The 16,697-nt window shown below is 36.8% G+C and overlaps 1 protein-coding gene across 1 annotated transcript in view; it reads right to left on the reverse strand.

Moving 5' to 3' along the window:
* Positions 1-16,697, reverse strand: part of ANO5 (anoctamin 5) — a 92,173-nt gene that overhangs the window by 16,347 nt on the left and 59,129 nt on the right. The window contains exons 13-17 of the mRNA XM_057695891.1: positions 7,077-7,228; positions 4,868-4,942; positions 3,036-3,258; positions 1,147-1,316; positions 396-493 (exon numbers count right to left, since the gene is read on the reverse strand). Coding sequence (XP_057551874.1) covers positions 396-493; positions 1,147-1,316; positions 3,036-3,258; positions 4,868-4,942; positions 7,077-7,228 — 718 coding nt within the window. The remainder of the gene's footprint in view (positions 1-395; positions 494-1,146; positions 1,317-3,035; positions 3,259-4,867; positions 4,943-7,076; positions 7,229-16,697) is intronic.

A 16,697-nucleotide genomic window follows, 5' to 3' on the forward strand; every position in this document is an offset into this window, starting at 1 on the left:
AGTAGACTGGCTTTACTGCAGGCAGGTAAGTGGACCCGAGTTTGGTTCAGTAACAGATGTGTCCATGACACACAGATATTTTTAAAGAATTCAACTTTTAGTAATTTTGAGAAATAAAATGCAACATGTAGAATAATCTACAGAGCATGTAACATTTAGATTTTCCAGCTGAATCTTCACAGGAAACAGGGATAATTACCTTTCCTGAATCTTCATTAAAAGTCTCTTTTACCTTAGTATATTCTTGACTGTTAATTAAAAGTAAAGTTTTTTGTTGCTGCTGACCTAAACATTAGCTAACAAAGGCACAATGATAATCAAAGAATTCCATCTTCTTCTAGAGTAAATCTCTCATGGTTACTTAAAAAAAGCAAAAATTTGTAAGTCATACATACGGATAAATGGCTTCTTTAACGTTTCCAAAGATCTGTTTCCCAGTCATTATGATGGTCAACTGGGTTGTCAATTCTACTAGACAGCCTCCAGGATCGCACTAGTAAGAAGAGAAAGGAGAAAAATGAAGTAAATGATGAAAGATGGACTTCTGCAACTAAAGAAATCCCAAACCAGAGGGTGAGAATCTGAAGATTTGCATTGGAACAAATATTAAAGGACTATGAAGGGATATTTAGTTACAAGCCCCAAGCAAGATCACAGACCAGTATCAGTCTAGCTGCATTAGATTCAGCTATGAAATATGTTAAACACAGATTTCTGGGCCTTACTCTTAGAAAAACTCCAAATCTTTATATCTGGGTTAGGGCTGGAAGTTATTTTCTCCATGTGATCTGAATGCACAACCAGGTTTGGAAACCACTGAACTGGTCTAACTCTGTACCCACGGTGGAGCCCTTTTTGCTATACTTCTAAAAAGTTATCATTCATTCTTTGCTGGAAGCCTTCAGGAATATAGAACTTACTTATTCCAGTTTATAGTTCATATCTTACACCAAACAATACGTACAACATAACTTCTTGCCCAGAACGAACTGGGAAGTCTATTAGATAGCAGAATTCTATGACCAATACACCCTGTGGACAGTCAGTATCTTAGATTCTTTCTGCACCTTGATAAAATACCTAAAGGTATTTAGTTAACACTGAGTTACTGAAGCCACAAACCTCACCACTCTAGAGAATTCTTACCTCTTCACTTCTCCACACATTAAACAAATATGTGTATTTTCCAGGATAGCCCACAAACTTCCCTTTAAAGAAGGCTACATAGAAGCAGGATGAATAAAAATTTACAAACTGAAACAGGAACATTTTCAAGGTAAGACTGCTCTCATACTCCTGGTGAGTCCGAGGAATTTCTGGTAAATAAAAAACATCAAGGTTTAATAATGTATCTTCCTGTCTCTCCTTAAATTTTTTACTCCCTGGGATAAGTGGATATCTAGTCATATTATTCTGAGAGTCTGTTGAGATACTCCCCACTCTGGTAATAACTGACCAACATGAAGTAGCTATGGATGTGTTCTAGGCTTTCTATTAGAGACTTTGTATTAATCTAATCACCAGAGAAGCCTGGGAAGCCATCATTAATACACTTAGAGGGGTGAAGCACTTGCCTGGGGTCACACCGTCAGAATATGGAATTCAGGCCCTTATCAGACCGAACAGCCTTACGCTCATCCCCATAACACTACGTGATGTCCCGTAAACACATCAGATCTCTCTCGTCTGTTTTCAATCAGGTTTAAACAAAGTAAACCATATAAAGCGCAGAGGATGATTTTCAAGCTGAATTGTGCTTTCCTCTCATGAATTAAACTGTTTTATCAATTTTGAAAACAATGTCATGCAAACGGTGGCAGTAATAGTACAGATTTTCCCTCTCCCTCATTTAAAATGCATGATAATGATCTATCATTTAATGAATCCCAAAGATAAGAAAATGTTGGAGTCTTTTCACACCACCGTAGAACAACACGAGGCATGAAAGAGTAAGGGACCACGTTTTCCTGAGCTGATGATCTCCCAAGAGCATGAGCTGATCCAGCCGAAAATCCATGACATTTTCAGTAACACAGAAATAGTAACACATGTCTTAAAGACACAGAAAACGCTTCCATTTTACTGAAATTTAGTTGCATTCCTACAAAACCTCTAATGTGAATACAAGTGATTTTTTCTCATTGACGAAAGCTGAGATTTTTTAGGTGCTTTGTTTTTAGGTGCTAATTGCTATAATTTTTTTTTTTTTTTGCTTGTTGCTAGCTGAAAAAATAAGTAAAATTGAGAGAGAACTCCAAACTTGAAAATAGTATGTAATGACAGTTGCTTCCCAGTGCTTACTCTAGTGCTGAGTAAATACTATGCTGCCCTCCTGATTACCACTGAGCACACTGGCCAGTGCGCAGATGTAGAGGAGGGGCATGAGCTCCTGGAGAGAGCAGTCCCAGAAGAAGCCGAGGCCTGCAGTTGAGTCTCTGACCTCATCTACAACTTGCTGGGGGCAAGGCCAGGAGCAACTGTGCTCTGTGCTACTCTTCCCAACTGAAGCTCCCACTCCCCCATGGCCCCTTCGCCTTCTCTCATGGCTTTAGAAGAAATTTTTATAAGAACGTAACGCGGGTTCTAGGACATGGCAACTGAAAACAAAAGCACTAACTTTTAGATTTGTTCAGGAGGACCTGATTATTCTGTTTTCCTCACAATGGTTTCCCAAATTCAATACCTTCTAAAAACCATACACCCGAAATAAAAATTATCCTTCTCTTGAGAAATGTGTGAGGATTTTATTTAAGCTTTAACTAACCCCATCAAGGAAGGATTAAGGTAAGCATACTCAAAAAGATCTACAAAGACCTCATTCTTTTTAGATTTTCTTCCAGCTTCCATTATAATAGGCCTGAATGATGTAGCTGTTAGGAGATTCTAAAGTACCAGGCTATGGGTCTACCTGTAGTGCAAAACTGTCTTAAAATGTGCCTTTAAAGAATGAACTCTCTGGGAGATGATCCTGAATGGAGGTACAGCATTGGTAGGAACCCTTTTTCAGAGTCATACTAACAATTTGGCCTGCTTACCCATTTTCGTAATCCAGGCAGATATCCTTTCATAAAAGAAATTCAAGATCAAGATGACAATAAAGTTCAAGCACGATCCAGTGAGAGATGTGGCTATCTGGGGAGTGAGGAAGCTTTTGACTTGCTTTAAGGATGCTTCACTTTCCATGAAGCTAGCAAATGTAGCAAAGACTGACAGGCGGTATACAATCACAGCTACCATACACGCGATGACCAAAGACATCTGTGGACAGCAAACAAAAACTGGTCACTCTGGTCTGGTCTCTGAATCCCTGTGACACATATATATCTGCAACATACTCTCCTCTTCAACTCATGTATTAAGTTTAGCAGATCTGACATGGAAAGCAGGCTCACTCAGTCCCTCTCACCATAGATGGCAGGAAATGAAAACTAGGAACGTAAAAGGGTTAGAGATAAAGTGTATGATAACAGCTAAGTCAAAAATAAAAAGTATTCCTTGACCATCCTCTAGGTCCATCCTCTAGAATGAGTTAGAAAACTAGCCAGGCAAGCCAGAGTCTGCCTGTGGCCTTACCAGTTGCTGTGTGGCCCTTGAGGTAAGAATATATATACATATATTTTTTTTTTGCATTTTTAAAGGTTGTAAAGAAAAATAAAGACAGTTATGCGCCAGAGACTATCTGTGGCTCACAAAGCCTATACTATATTCTTTACAGCAAATGTTTGGCAACCTCTGCTCTAGGCTGTAGTTAGATGTGTAGTGTGAAGATCACTTACTTTCTCAAGAAAGATACGTTTAAAGATTTGATTTCATTTCCCCTCAGAATACTGCCATTAGTAGTATGATATGCCTAGTAGTTTAGATATTTGTATAGATCCAGTATAAATTTTATACCTTCCCATATTGCAAAATCACTAAGATCTTTACATCAACGATTGGAGAATTTTATTGTGAAAGTTGAGGAACTGAATCAAATTGAACAAGTACTAGAAATAATGACAGTGATCTTTCTAGAAGCACACTATAAGAATATTTTTCAAGGAGCGTCCCAAATTATCACCCCCTTTTATTCTATCATTTCTCATAAAAGAATTGTTATATAATCTAGGAAAACATACATTTAAAATAGAAACACCAATACCTTTATCAAAAAAGGTTAAAGATAAAAAAATTATGGGATAACATGGAGTGGTGAGGTTAAACTATAGTCTGCGACTGCTAATTATTTACACTTCAACAAGCTAAGCTCTCAGAGGGTAACCTTTCCTGTTTTCCTAAAATTAAAGGTCAACTGTAAGAGGACATATATTTGGAAAGGGGAGGGTAGGAAATAGATTACGATGATGGAGGAAGCTATCAGGTAAAAGGCATGGAGAAAATCTGACAACCTAACAATGGGATATGCTAATTAAATTCTTCATGTAGAAGATGTAACATTTTCTTCCACTTACTTCGGCAAGAGAATGAACCTTAATGGTATAAAGTTTTTCATTTTGTATAGATATTTTAAATGGAAACAAAGATAAATTAATAATAAAAAAATAACCAAATGGTCTCCAATCAAATTGTTTATTATACTGTTCTGGTCTCAAGTTATCACCAAATTAACAAAGAGCTGGGGGAGGGGGAGGGACAGGCTTTAGGATAAAGCACCTCTCTCTACCCCCAACTCTTTTCCCAAGGTTTAGTTACGTCACATTCATGTAAATTACAGTTTATTTTATATAAGGGCTCCATGCAAGATAAAAAAAATACTGTGGAGGGGGAGGGAGAAGAGGGACTCGAGCCATTGCAGATGAAATTGTTGAGGTAATCGCAACAGTATCTTACATCAAATAGGTGACGATAGTTTTTAAAGAATGCTCACCCATAATGTCACTGTGGCTCCTGACAGAAAGTACCATGGAATACGACTACATAGAGGCAAGTGAGGTTCCATCTCCTGTAATTTTGAAGAAATCACAGCAAAATTCAAAATCTGTCCTCAAAGTTGGGTCTCTAAGCAGTAGTCAAAATCACAAAGCTCAGTTAAAGTAGAAATCTCCCCAGTGGGTTCACCACAGCTCATGGAAAGCTATATTCTAGTAGCGGTTCCTTAAGTTTAGGCAGAAACCTTTAGGGCTCTTAGATGAAATATTTTACAAATGATGTGAGACATAAAAGATACGTATTATTTCCCGAGTGTTGAATTAGAGTGGTATTCAGGGTAAGATAGGCAGGAAAAACAAAGTCAAAACCTGAGGGCTGCCGCTTAAGTGGACATGCTTTAATGACGTTAAAATTTTTTCTAATTGCATTAAATTGAATTGAGTTGAATTGCACTACTCTGTAATTGCTCTGTATGAATATTAAGTAGGGTGCCTTCTTTATAGTTATAGGATTAATTGTCTTCTTCCACACAGTTCAGGGGCCCAGACTTTTCTATCATTATGGTTTTTTAAGTCATTAACGGAAGATATTAATTATATCAGCCGACATTTTTAGCAATATTGAGAGGCAGTTAAATCTTACTGTCAAAATACTGCCGTACAGTCAAAAATAGTTGTCAGCAGAAATCTAAATCATGTAATTCTATTTAACATATAAGATTTTACATCTTCACAGTCTCAAGGATTTTCAGAAAGGACTAGATGCAAACAGAATGTAGCAGGCAGCGTAGGCTGCCCAAGAGCCCTACTGAAGCCCAGGATGTGTGTGCATACATCTGATAACGTACATGCATGTGCATATGTGTATCCAATGTCTGTGCATTCGTGTATGTGCATGTTTGTGTGCACATGTGCGTGTGTGTCCATGCCTGCATGTGTGTGTTTCCAACAGACTCAAATGTAAGAGTTCTGGTAGTGCTTAACCACTGAAGAAGCACTGCAATGAAATAAAGAAAAAAAACTCATTTCCAAAACGATTAAAGCTAAGTGAAGTAGACGATTCACAGTGAACCAATACATTTTGTTTTTCAACTGGTTTCAAATGTAAATGTTCAGCACATCTTGTTTTTAGGTCAACAGTTTTTGGCAAAGCCAATTGGCTCACTTTTATTTCCTTTTTTATCCCATGAAGTATGAACAAATACATGTCATGTCAGTATTATGGCAATATCTCTCAATATATTTTAATTTCAAATCACCACCCAAATTGTTAATATATTTTCTGAGGTGATTTTTCCCTTCATTCATTTACTGATTTTTTTGTAATGTTTCAATGTAATTTAATAAACATTTAGTGAATGCCTAAACTGTGAGAAAAAGTTTGAGTATTATACACAAGAATAGTGTCCTGAACAGAGTAGGGAAATCTACTGAAGAGATTTTTAGAGACATACTCTATTCTCCCTTTAATAGCATCACGTAACATGGTGATTATAGATTATGGAGAGGGAGGGACTCTAAGAATATGCAGCCAGGAGTCTGCAAAGCAGCTTCCATTTTCACGTGAAACAAAAACAAGGTACCAAGAAGTCAAATAACTCAGTCCACAATACACAGCCAGTTTGCCAGTTATCCCAAAATCTAGACTTTCCGTTCCAGACACCAGTGCAATGATCTTCCCATTATAATCAATTAGAATGGACTAGGTGAATAAACTTTGGTCTAATAAAGCAATCACTCATAAGCTCACTATCTTAACACAATACTATTTTAATTTTTGCACATTAACTTAGTATCATTTCCATGTATATATATTTGTATACAAAGCCCACAGCATACACACTATTTTCCATTTCACTTTATATCACTTAGTATTAAAACTATGTATTTCATGATATGATGACTTGGATTTGTTTCAAAATAATCTAGTGGCAGGGAGGGGTAGGTGTATAAACGAAAAAAGACTGCCCATGAATTAATAATAATTGAAGCTAGGTGATGACTCCATCCTGGGGCTCATTATACTTTTCTACCTACTTCTGCATATGTTCAAAATGTATATTAGAAGCGAATAAACAAGTTTCCGTGATTTATATGTTGGAGGATATTTTAAAGGCCAAGTAAAATACACATCATTATTTGAGAGGCCACCTACACACAACTGTGTGTCCACTGAAATACACTGCCTATTTCAGGTTCCTAATATACCTTAGTCACTGCATTCATTTTCCTGTGTGTACACATAGCTTCAAATTCAGGTCTCAGCTGGAGCTGCTGCTGCTCCTCCTCAAAGTCCACCAGGTCCCACTCATATTCCAGTCTGGCTTGTCTCTGTTTCCAAAACTCCAAAAACAATGTGACTATGGGCAAAGGAGTGTATAAAAACAAATATAATAAAGAGATGGAGGAATAAGTGAATAAGGAGACAATAACTAGGTTTTTCTATACTTTAAAAAATCATTTTGGTTGTATGACAGTTCTTCTGTCACTATTATGTTTGATGATAAAATTATAAAATTATTCATTTTGACATAACACTATGTAATAGTATTAAAATAACTCATATAAGTAGAAACACAAATTAGTTTCTTAGACAGCAGTCCATGCAAGAAAATTTTTTTTCATGCATACTACGCTCTCTCTTCACTCAGATAATCTGAAATAATATTTAAACCTGACTTTTTACTAACAGCTAGATTTTGTTTGCATGTCTTTTATTGAAATCATTCAAGCAATTGTAGCACTTTCTCAAGCTTAGGGAAATTTAAGGAAGGCATAAGAGCAATTTGACAGCACAGTATTTCTCTCTCTCTATCTCTCTCCCTGTCTCTCTCTCTATATATATACATATATGTATAATATATAATATTATATATAGTATAATATACAATATGTATAATTTTTAAACAAACTTTCACTTAAAGAACAACATATTTACAGAAAAGTACATAAAATATGACCAGTACCTCCAAAAACACACTCCCTTATAACACTTCTAAGGCATAGATGAACATACACACACACACACACACACAGACACACACACACCAGTTTCTCTACCCATTCATCTGTCACTGGACATTTAGATTGTTTCCACATCTTGGTTAATGTGGAGAGTACTGCAATGAACATAGGGGTGCTAACATCTCTTCGAGATCTTGATTTCAATTATTTGGGGTAAACACCCAGAAGCAGGATTGCCGGATTATATGACAGTTCTAGTTTAATTTTTTGAGGAACTCCCACACTGTTTTCCAGTTGTACCATTTAGCATTTCCACCAATAGTATACAAGTATTCATTATAATTCTCCACGTCCTCACTAATACCTGTCTTTTGTTATTTTATAATAGCCATCCTGACAGGTGTGAGTTAACATCTCATTGCAGTTTGATTTGCATTACCCTGATAACTAATGACATTAAGTATTTTTTCAATAATCTGATGGCCATTTCTTTAACTCCTTTGGAGAAATGTCTATTCAAGTCCTTCGTCCATTTTTAATCAGGTTAAGGGTTTTTTTGTTTGGTTTGGTTTGGTTTTCGTTTTTTTTTTTTTTTTCTTTTTACTATTGAGCTACAAGAGTTCCTTACATATTTTGGACGTTAACCCCTTATCAGATATATGGTTTGCAAATATTTTCTACCTTTCAATGGGTTTCCTTTGTACTCTGTTGATTGTGTCTCTGCTATGCAGAGCATTTTCATTTGATGTAGTCTGGCTTATTTGTTTTTGTTGCCTGGGCTTTGGTGTCATCTGCATGAAATCACTGCCAAGACCAATGCCATAAAGATTTTCCTTATATTTTCTTCTAGGAGTTTACAGTTTCAGGTCTTATGTTTAAGTCTTTAATCCATTTTGAATTAATTTTTGTGATGGTATAAGATGTGAATGAAAAATGCTGTCTGCCATATCAGTAAACAGAGGACTTTGAAGCCATCAAACCACTACAGCCCAGATGGTGAGCCCTGAGGGAACTCAAGGTGGGAAAGAACAAGATACTGGCCCTAGATAGCTAAGGTGTATGTCAAAGGAATGATTTCAATTAGCCAAGATTCTTGCATCTTCCCATATACAGAAAAGCTCTAAATTCACTAACTGGAGGTATCTGGCTTTCTTTAATTAACAGTAATCTTTTGATGTTCCAACTATATGGTCTTTGTTGCAAAACTCCTATATATCCTGGCTCCTCCCTTATCTCTTTGGAGCAGTGCCTCAGAGCTATCTGAGAGGCTGTCTCCCAGGCTTGAAGTCCTCAGAAAGTCTGCCAAATAAACTATAATTCTCAACTTTTAAGTTGTGGTTTTTTTTCAGTTGACAAAGATAAGAATCCAATTTCATTCTTTTTTATGTCAATATCCGGTTTCCCCAGCACCATTTGTTAAAGAAACTATCCTTTCCCCATTTTGTTTTCTAGGAAATCCTGTCAAAGATTAGTTAATCATATACATGTGGATTTATTTCTGGGCTCCATTCTGTTTCACTGGTCTGCATGTCTATCTTTATGCCAGTACCATACTGTTCTGATTGCTGTAGCAAACAAACAGTTCCTAACTGGCTTTTCCCCAGGGCTAAATACAGAGGCAGCAGACACCAAAGCCCATCTTCCAATATTTCCTTGAAAGAGATCTACTTGCAAACTTTAAAAGCTGCTCGCTGAGGATCCAGCTTCCAAACAGCCTTTTAGGTGCTAACTGAAATCTTCCCATTTGGGACACTGACAGGTCTTGGCACACCCCCCAATACTAGGAGACACTAAGAACAAAGAAGGCAACTTTCAAGGCTGGGAGAGGTAGCTGTTTTACCTAATGCACAAAAATCAACACAGTGAGGCAAGGTAAATGAAGAAACCAGAGGAATATGTTCCAAGTAAAAGAGCAAGATAAAGCTCAGAAAATGGCATTAATGAAATGAACACAAGTGATTTACCTGATAAAGAGTTCGAAATCATGGTTATAAAGATGCTTACTGGGACACACATTTTTCCAGGGCAGGAGCCCACTGTGTCCCACTTTGCCTGGCAAAGTAATAGAGCTATCCTTTTCTCCCGCACCCCAGATTCTTCTCTCCCAAGATTCCACCACCAGTGTACAGAGAGGCCAAGCTTTCACTCCAGGACGGGCCAGGGAAGGGAGGTCCCTAGAGGCCAGATCGCCTGGGACCCTTGCCTGGAAAGGCTGAGCCCTCAGTCATACCTGGGATTGTCATACCCAGTCCCCCATCACTGCAGCTGGAACTCTGAGGTGGGAAAAGACAAAGGAAGAGGGAAGCCCCAGCAGCTGGAGAGGCCCAGTTTGCCTTGAGGACGTTCCTTACTTCCTCCTGCCTGGGCAGCCCTGGACTCCAAGGAATTATTTGGGGGAAGCAGAAAAGAGAGCATCTGACATCCGTGACACCTCTGCCAGAATCTGGATGTGAGGCTTCGGTCTGCTGTTTTTCAGTCCAGCCATCTCCCCCTCACCTGGAAGCTCTCTTGCATCCCTTCAAAGCAGGAGACCTGGGTGCTGCTGAAACTATGGAAAGAGCAAGGACCTAAGCAGCAGCTTAAAGAGAAATGGAAGGGATCCTACCATCTTCTCACTCTTCTCTATAAAATTGGATGGAGTAAAATCATGGGTACATCACACCACAGTAAGAACATTACCAGAGACTGACCAGCCAAGCCTGCCTACAGCCAGAGAGCAGGCTCCTGAGAAGCGGACCTCTCATGCTTTGGGAAAGTTTGGAAACAAGTAGAATGAAAGTCTGTTTTCTTATGCCTTTCACGTATCTTCTACCTAAGAGATTCACATTCCGATTCTTTTGATAATTCTAACTGCTAGATATGTGGTCAACTTCCTGTTTGCAGGTCATCAGGATTGCCTTTTTGATGGATCTTCTCCATACAAGGAATAAGACCAAGGGACTGAGATCTTAATCATAACTTGGAACTCAAATATTTTTAATTTGGTATCTATTCCCCCAAATTAGGCAGGACTATGCCCCATCTCAGCAGGAAGTAGTTAGAGCGGTCATCGCCCAGTTCCCTGAAAGATTTGGGGAAAGATAAAACCAAAGTGGGGATTAAAACCAAGTCCCCCTGAAACTGAGTTCCTCTGCGAGTTTGATTAACATCTATTGTTCCCTTCCTTGTCCAACATCTGTCCTCAGGATTGAGGAGTATCAAAGAAAAGGGTGGAGTGAAACTGAGTGAGGCCCTGTGGGGCTCCCAGGCCCTTTTTTCTCCTGTGTCTTTGTAGGCAAGACTCCAGCCTCCCTGAATCTTGAAGGCAAGACCTTCCCTGAGTTGCTAACAGTTGCTAATCAAGGGAGGAGTAGCCAAGAAACCACCTGAGGCAAGATTAAAGATTAAAGGAACCAGAGAAGCTCATTAAGATTAAGAGACCTGAGAATCACCTTCAAGTCCTGTTCACACCCTAATCTTGTCAGACGGCCACCTTTGAACCATTGTTATAAAGCCCTCCTCAAATCCTCCCAGACTGGGAAACATAGTCAAGAGCCCACTGTGTCCCCTTTTTCCTGGCAAAGCAATAAAGCTATCCTTTCCTACCTCACCCCCCCCAAAAAAAAAAAAAAAAAAAAAAGATGCTTACTGAGGTCCAGATAACAATGCATGAACAAAGCAAGAATTTAAACAAAGAGACAGAAATTATAAGAAAGTAATAAACAGAAATCATAGAGCTGAAGAATACAATCATTTTAATGTAAAATTCAATAGAAGGGTTCAGCAGCATACTAGATCAAATGAAGAAAGAATCAGCAAACTCCAAGAAATGGAAGTGGAATTCGTTCACTCAGGGGAGCAAAAATGAATGAAATGAAAATGAAAGAAAAAAAGTGAAGTCAGCTTAAGGTAGTTATGGGGCAATACCAAGCAGACCAACATTTGCATTATAGGGGGGATCCCAGAAGAAGAGACAGAGACAGCATACTCAAATAATGGGTAAAAATCTTCTCCAACATGGGGAAAAAAACAAATATCAGATCTAGGAAACACACTGAGTTCCAAAAAAGATGAAGACACATTATAATTAAAAGGTCAAGAGTTAAAGAGAGAATCTTATGAGCAGGAGGAGAAAAACAACTTATGTACAAGGGAACCCTCATAAGACCATCAGCAGATTTTCAGCAGAAACTGCAGGCCAGAAGAGAATAGCATATAGTCAAAGTACTGAAAAAAAAATTGAGGATGAAGAATACTCTACCTGGGAAGTTTTCCACACAAGTAAAAGTGGTAACAGTTTATCACAGCTAGAATGGCTTTTCAAGAAATGTTAAAGTGACCTCTTTAAACTGAAATGAAAACATATAAAAATATAAATCTCACTGGTAAAGGTAAATATGTAGTTAAATTTAAAATACTCTAATGTTATAATAGTGGTGGGTAAATCATTTGTAAACCTATTACGTAAGTTGAAAGACAAAGGTAGTAAAAATAACTCTAAATGCAATAAAAGTGTATAACTATAATAACTGGTTAAAGGATACATAAGCTAAGAAGATATAAACTGTGACACCAAAAAAAAAATAAACATGGCAGGGAAAGTAAAAATATAGAGCTTTAGCATGCATTTAGAATTAATTTGTCTTAGCTTGCAATAGAATGTTATAAGATGTTTTATATAAGCCTCATTGTCATCACAGAGCAAAACTTATAAAAGACATGCAAAGGATAAAGATAAAGGAATGTAAGCATACCATTACAGAAAATTATCTTACTCCAAAAGAAGGTAAGAAAGGAAGAAAGGAACAAAGGAATTAACAAAACAATTAACAAAATGGCAATAGTAAGTCCATATCTATCAATAATTAATGTAATTAACTAACTTCTCCAATCAGAAGTCACAGAGTGGTTGAATGGATTAAAAAACAAGACCCAAGTATGTGCTGCCTACAAGAAACTCACTTCAGCTGTAAGGACACATATATACTAAAAGTGAAAGGATGGAAAAAGATATTCTAGGCAAACTGAAACCAAGAGAAAGCAAGATTAGCTATACTTATATAAGACAAAATAGACTTTAAGACAAAGATCACAATAAGGGGAAAAGAAGATCTTTGTATAAGGATAAAGAGATCCATCAAACAAGAAGATACATCACTTACCAATATTTATGCCCCTAACAGAGGAGCACCTAAATATATACAGCAGATATTAACTGGCTTGAATAAATTGTCAGCAATATAATAATCATACGGGACTTCAACACCCCATTTTCATAATGGATAGATCATCCTGATAGAAAATCAATAAGGAACCTTTGGACTTAACTACATGTTAGACCAAACAGACTTAACAGGTATTCACAGCACATTCCATCCAACAGCAGCAGAAAACACATTCTTCTAAGTGCACATGGAATGTTCTTCAGGAGAGGTCACATATTAGCACTACAAAATAAGTGAATAAATATCAGAAGTCTGACATCACATCAAGCATCTTTTCTGACTACTATGGTATGAAACTAGAATTACACGAAAAATAAAAACTGGAAAATTCACAAATATGTGGAGAATAAAGGACATGCTGCTGAACAAACAATGGGTCTTAGAAAAATCTAAAGAGATATCAAACAATATATTGAAACAAATGAAACTGGAAATACAATATACCAAAACTTATGGGATGCAGCGGAAGCAGTTCTAGGAAGGAAATTCATAGCAATGAATGCCTACATTAAGAACCAAGAAAAAGCTAAAATAAACAACCCAACTTTAGACCTTAAGAAACTAGAAAAAGAAGAACAAACTAAGCCAAAGGTAGTAGAAGGAAGGAAATAACAACGATCAGAATGTACATAAAATAAAAGAGACAAAAAGACAATAGAAAAGATCACTGAAACTGTTTTATTTTGAAAAGATAAACAAAATAGAGAAACTTTGAGCCATAATTACCAAGAAAAAAAAAGATAAGGCTCAAATAAATAAAATTAGAAATTAAATAGGAGACATGACAACTGATATCACAGAAACACAAAGGATCATAAGAGAATACTATGAATAATTACATGCCAATACAGTGGTTATCCTAGAAGAAATGGATAAAACCCTAGAAACATACAACCTAGTGAGACTGAATCATGAAGAAACAGAAAATCTTAACAGACCAATTACCAGTAAGGATATTGAATCAGTAATCAAAAACTTCCCCACAAGCAAAAGTCCAGACCAGATAGCTTTACTGGTGAATTCTATCATACATGTAAAGAAGAATTAATCCTCTCAAACTCTTCCAAAAACTAGACGAGGAAAGAAAACTTCCAAACTCATTTTATGAGGCTGTCATTACCCTGACACCAAAGTCAGAAAGAGACACTACAAGTAAAGAAAATTATACTTGATGAACATAGATGCAAAGAACGTGAATAAAAGAGTAGCAAATCAAATTCAGCAATATATTAAAAGAATCATACATCATGATCAAGTGGGATTTACTCCAAGGATACAAGGATAGTTCAACATCCACAAATCAATCAACATGATATACCACATTAACAAATAAATGATAAAAAACCCCATATGATCATCACAACAGAAGCACAAAAAGCATTTAACAGAAGTCAACATCCATCACAATAAAAACTCTCAAAAATATGGGTATAAACAGATGTACCTCAATGTAATAAGGGCTATACATGACAAGCCCACAACTACCATCATAGTCAATGGTGAAAAGGTGAAAGCTTTTCCTCTATGATCAGGGATAAGACAAGAATGCCCATTCTTGTCACTCCTATTCAGTAGAGTACTGGATGACCTAGCCAGAGCAATAGTCAAGAAATAAAAATTTTAAAAAAGACCTATAAATTAGAAAGAAAGAAGGGAAGAAGTAAAGCTGTCTCTATTTGCATATAACATTAAATTATAAAAAAAAAAATCCTTAGAGACTCCACCAAAAAAATATTAGAACTAATAAATAAATTTAGTCAAGTTTCAGGGTAAAAATATATAAAAATCAGTTGTGTTTCTATATACTCCCCACATACTACCAGAAAGAGAAATTAAGAAAATAATCCCAGCTACAATAACATCAAAAAAACCCCAAAGTACCCAGGAATAAATTTAACCAAGGAAGTGAAAGATATGTACACTGTAGACTACAAGACACTGATGAAAGAAATTGAAGAAGACACAAATAAATGGAAAGATAGCCCATGCTCATGGATTGGAGGAATTAATATAAAAATGTCCATACTACCTAAGCAATCTCCAGATTTAATGCAATCCCTATCAAAATTCCAATGCTATTTTTCACAAAAATAAAGAAAACAATCCTAAAACTTGTATGGGGCCACAAAAGACTCAAAATAGCCAAAGCAATCTTGAGCAAGAAAAGCAAAACAGTTGGCATCATATTCCTGATCTCAAACTATATTAAAAGGTTATAGTAATCAAAATAGTATGGTACTATTGGCATGACATAAAAAGAAACACACAGACCTATGGAACACAATCAAGAGCTTAGAAATAATCCCAAATATTATGGTCAATTAATATTTGACAAAGGAGCCAAGAATACTCAATGGGGAAAGAAGAGTTTCTTCTACAAATGGTTTTTGGAAAATTGGATTCATTTGCAAAAGAACAAAACTGAAAAAAAGGGAACCCTTGCGCACTGTTGTTGGGAATATACATTGGTATAGCCATTATGGAAAACAGTATGAAGGTTCCTTAAAAAATTAAAAATATAACTATGATATGATGAAGCAATTCCACTTTTAGTTATATATACAAAGGAAACAAAATCATTATCTTAAGTGATATCTTCACCCCCATGTTCACTGCAGCTGCTCGGTGTTCCATGTATGGTTGCTCCTCTATTTGTTAGGACATATGAGGACATATGAGGTTAGTGTTGGTGTACAATCTCTCTCAATGGAAAGAAATGAAAACTATTACCTTTGTTGTAATTTGTGTACCTATCATCCATTTCCGATTCCAAAAAGTGACAGAGGAAGGATTTGGTAGCCACATGATGAACAGATGTCCTTACATTAACTTAACCAGAGGAGATTGCTGGAGAATTGTGGGTAAGACTTCTCTGTCTCCTGTTCTCTCTTTGAATCTGGGCTTTTCTCTTCAGACCATAGCAGTCAAGCAGAAGTCACAGAAACCGATAAAACCCTCTGCTTCACGTACACACCCCTACAAATTTTGGTGTCCTTTTGCCTAAATCAAGCTACCCCACTCCCTTGGCCAGTTTTTAAATGCACGTATTTGTGCTTGTTAAAGACTTTTTGTTAAATTGGAGAGAAAAAAGTCTGTCATTTCCCAGATTCTCCCAAGTTTTGAGACATGTTTTAGAAGCCTTTAGAACTTTTCTTGCCAAGTTACTCTTACAGAAATTACTTTCCTCACTGATGGTGGGAACAACTTCATGACACTTCTACTTCCCACGTGATACAAAAGAGACGAGATACTGGGACAGATCCAAAAGTAAGGGGAATTCCATTTTCCATGGGAGATTTTTACCAAATGGAGGTGGAATCTGGAACTAGAATTTGACACAGGGAATTTAAACTCAAACGCTGATTTATTAGCCCTCAACAGTTTTTGAGTCTTGTTCCAGTTTGTATCCATGACTCAATATCCTCCACCACCAAATACTTATTTTCTCCCAAATTAAGCACTTATTGAGCCTGTTTTTTAACACAGTGCTGAGAGAGTGTGATCTGAACACATATGAAGTTTCAAAAATTATAGTGTTCTTCAGGGAAATGAGCAGATGATTAACAGACACCTTTGTGGACCAAGGACCAAGGACTAACGACCACTGACGTGGAGTCCATCAGTGCACTGATGCTAGCAAAGACATAAAGATGTAAAATCA

Source organism: Hippopotamus amphibius, chromosome 9 (genome assembly GCF_030028045.1).
Source record: "Hippopotamus amphibius kiboko isolate mHipAmp2 chromosome 9, mHipAmp2.hap2, whole genome shotgun sequence".
Classification (NCBI taxonomy): Eukaryota; Metazoa; Chordata; class Mammalia; order Artiodactyla; family Hippopotamidae; genus Hippopotamus; species Hippopotamus amphibius.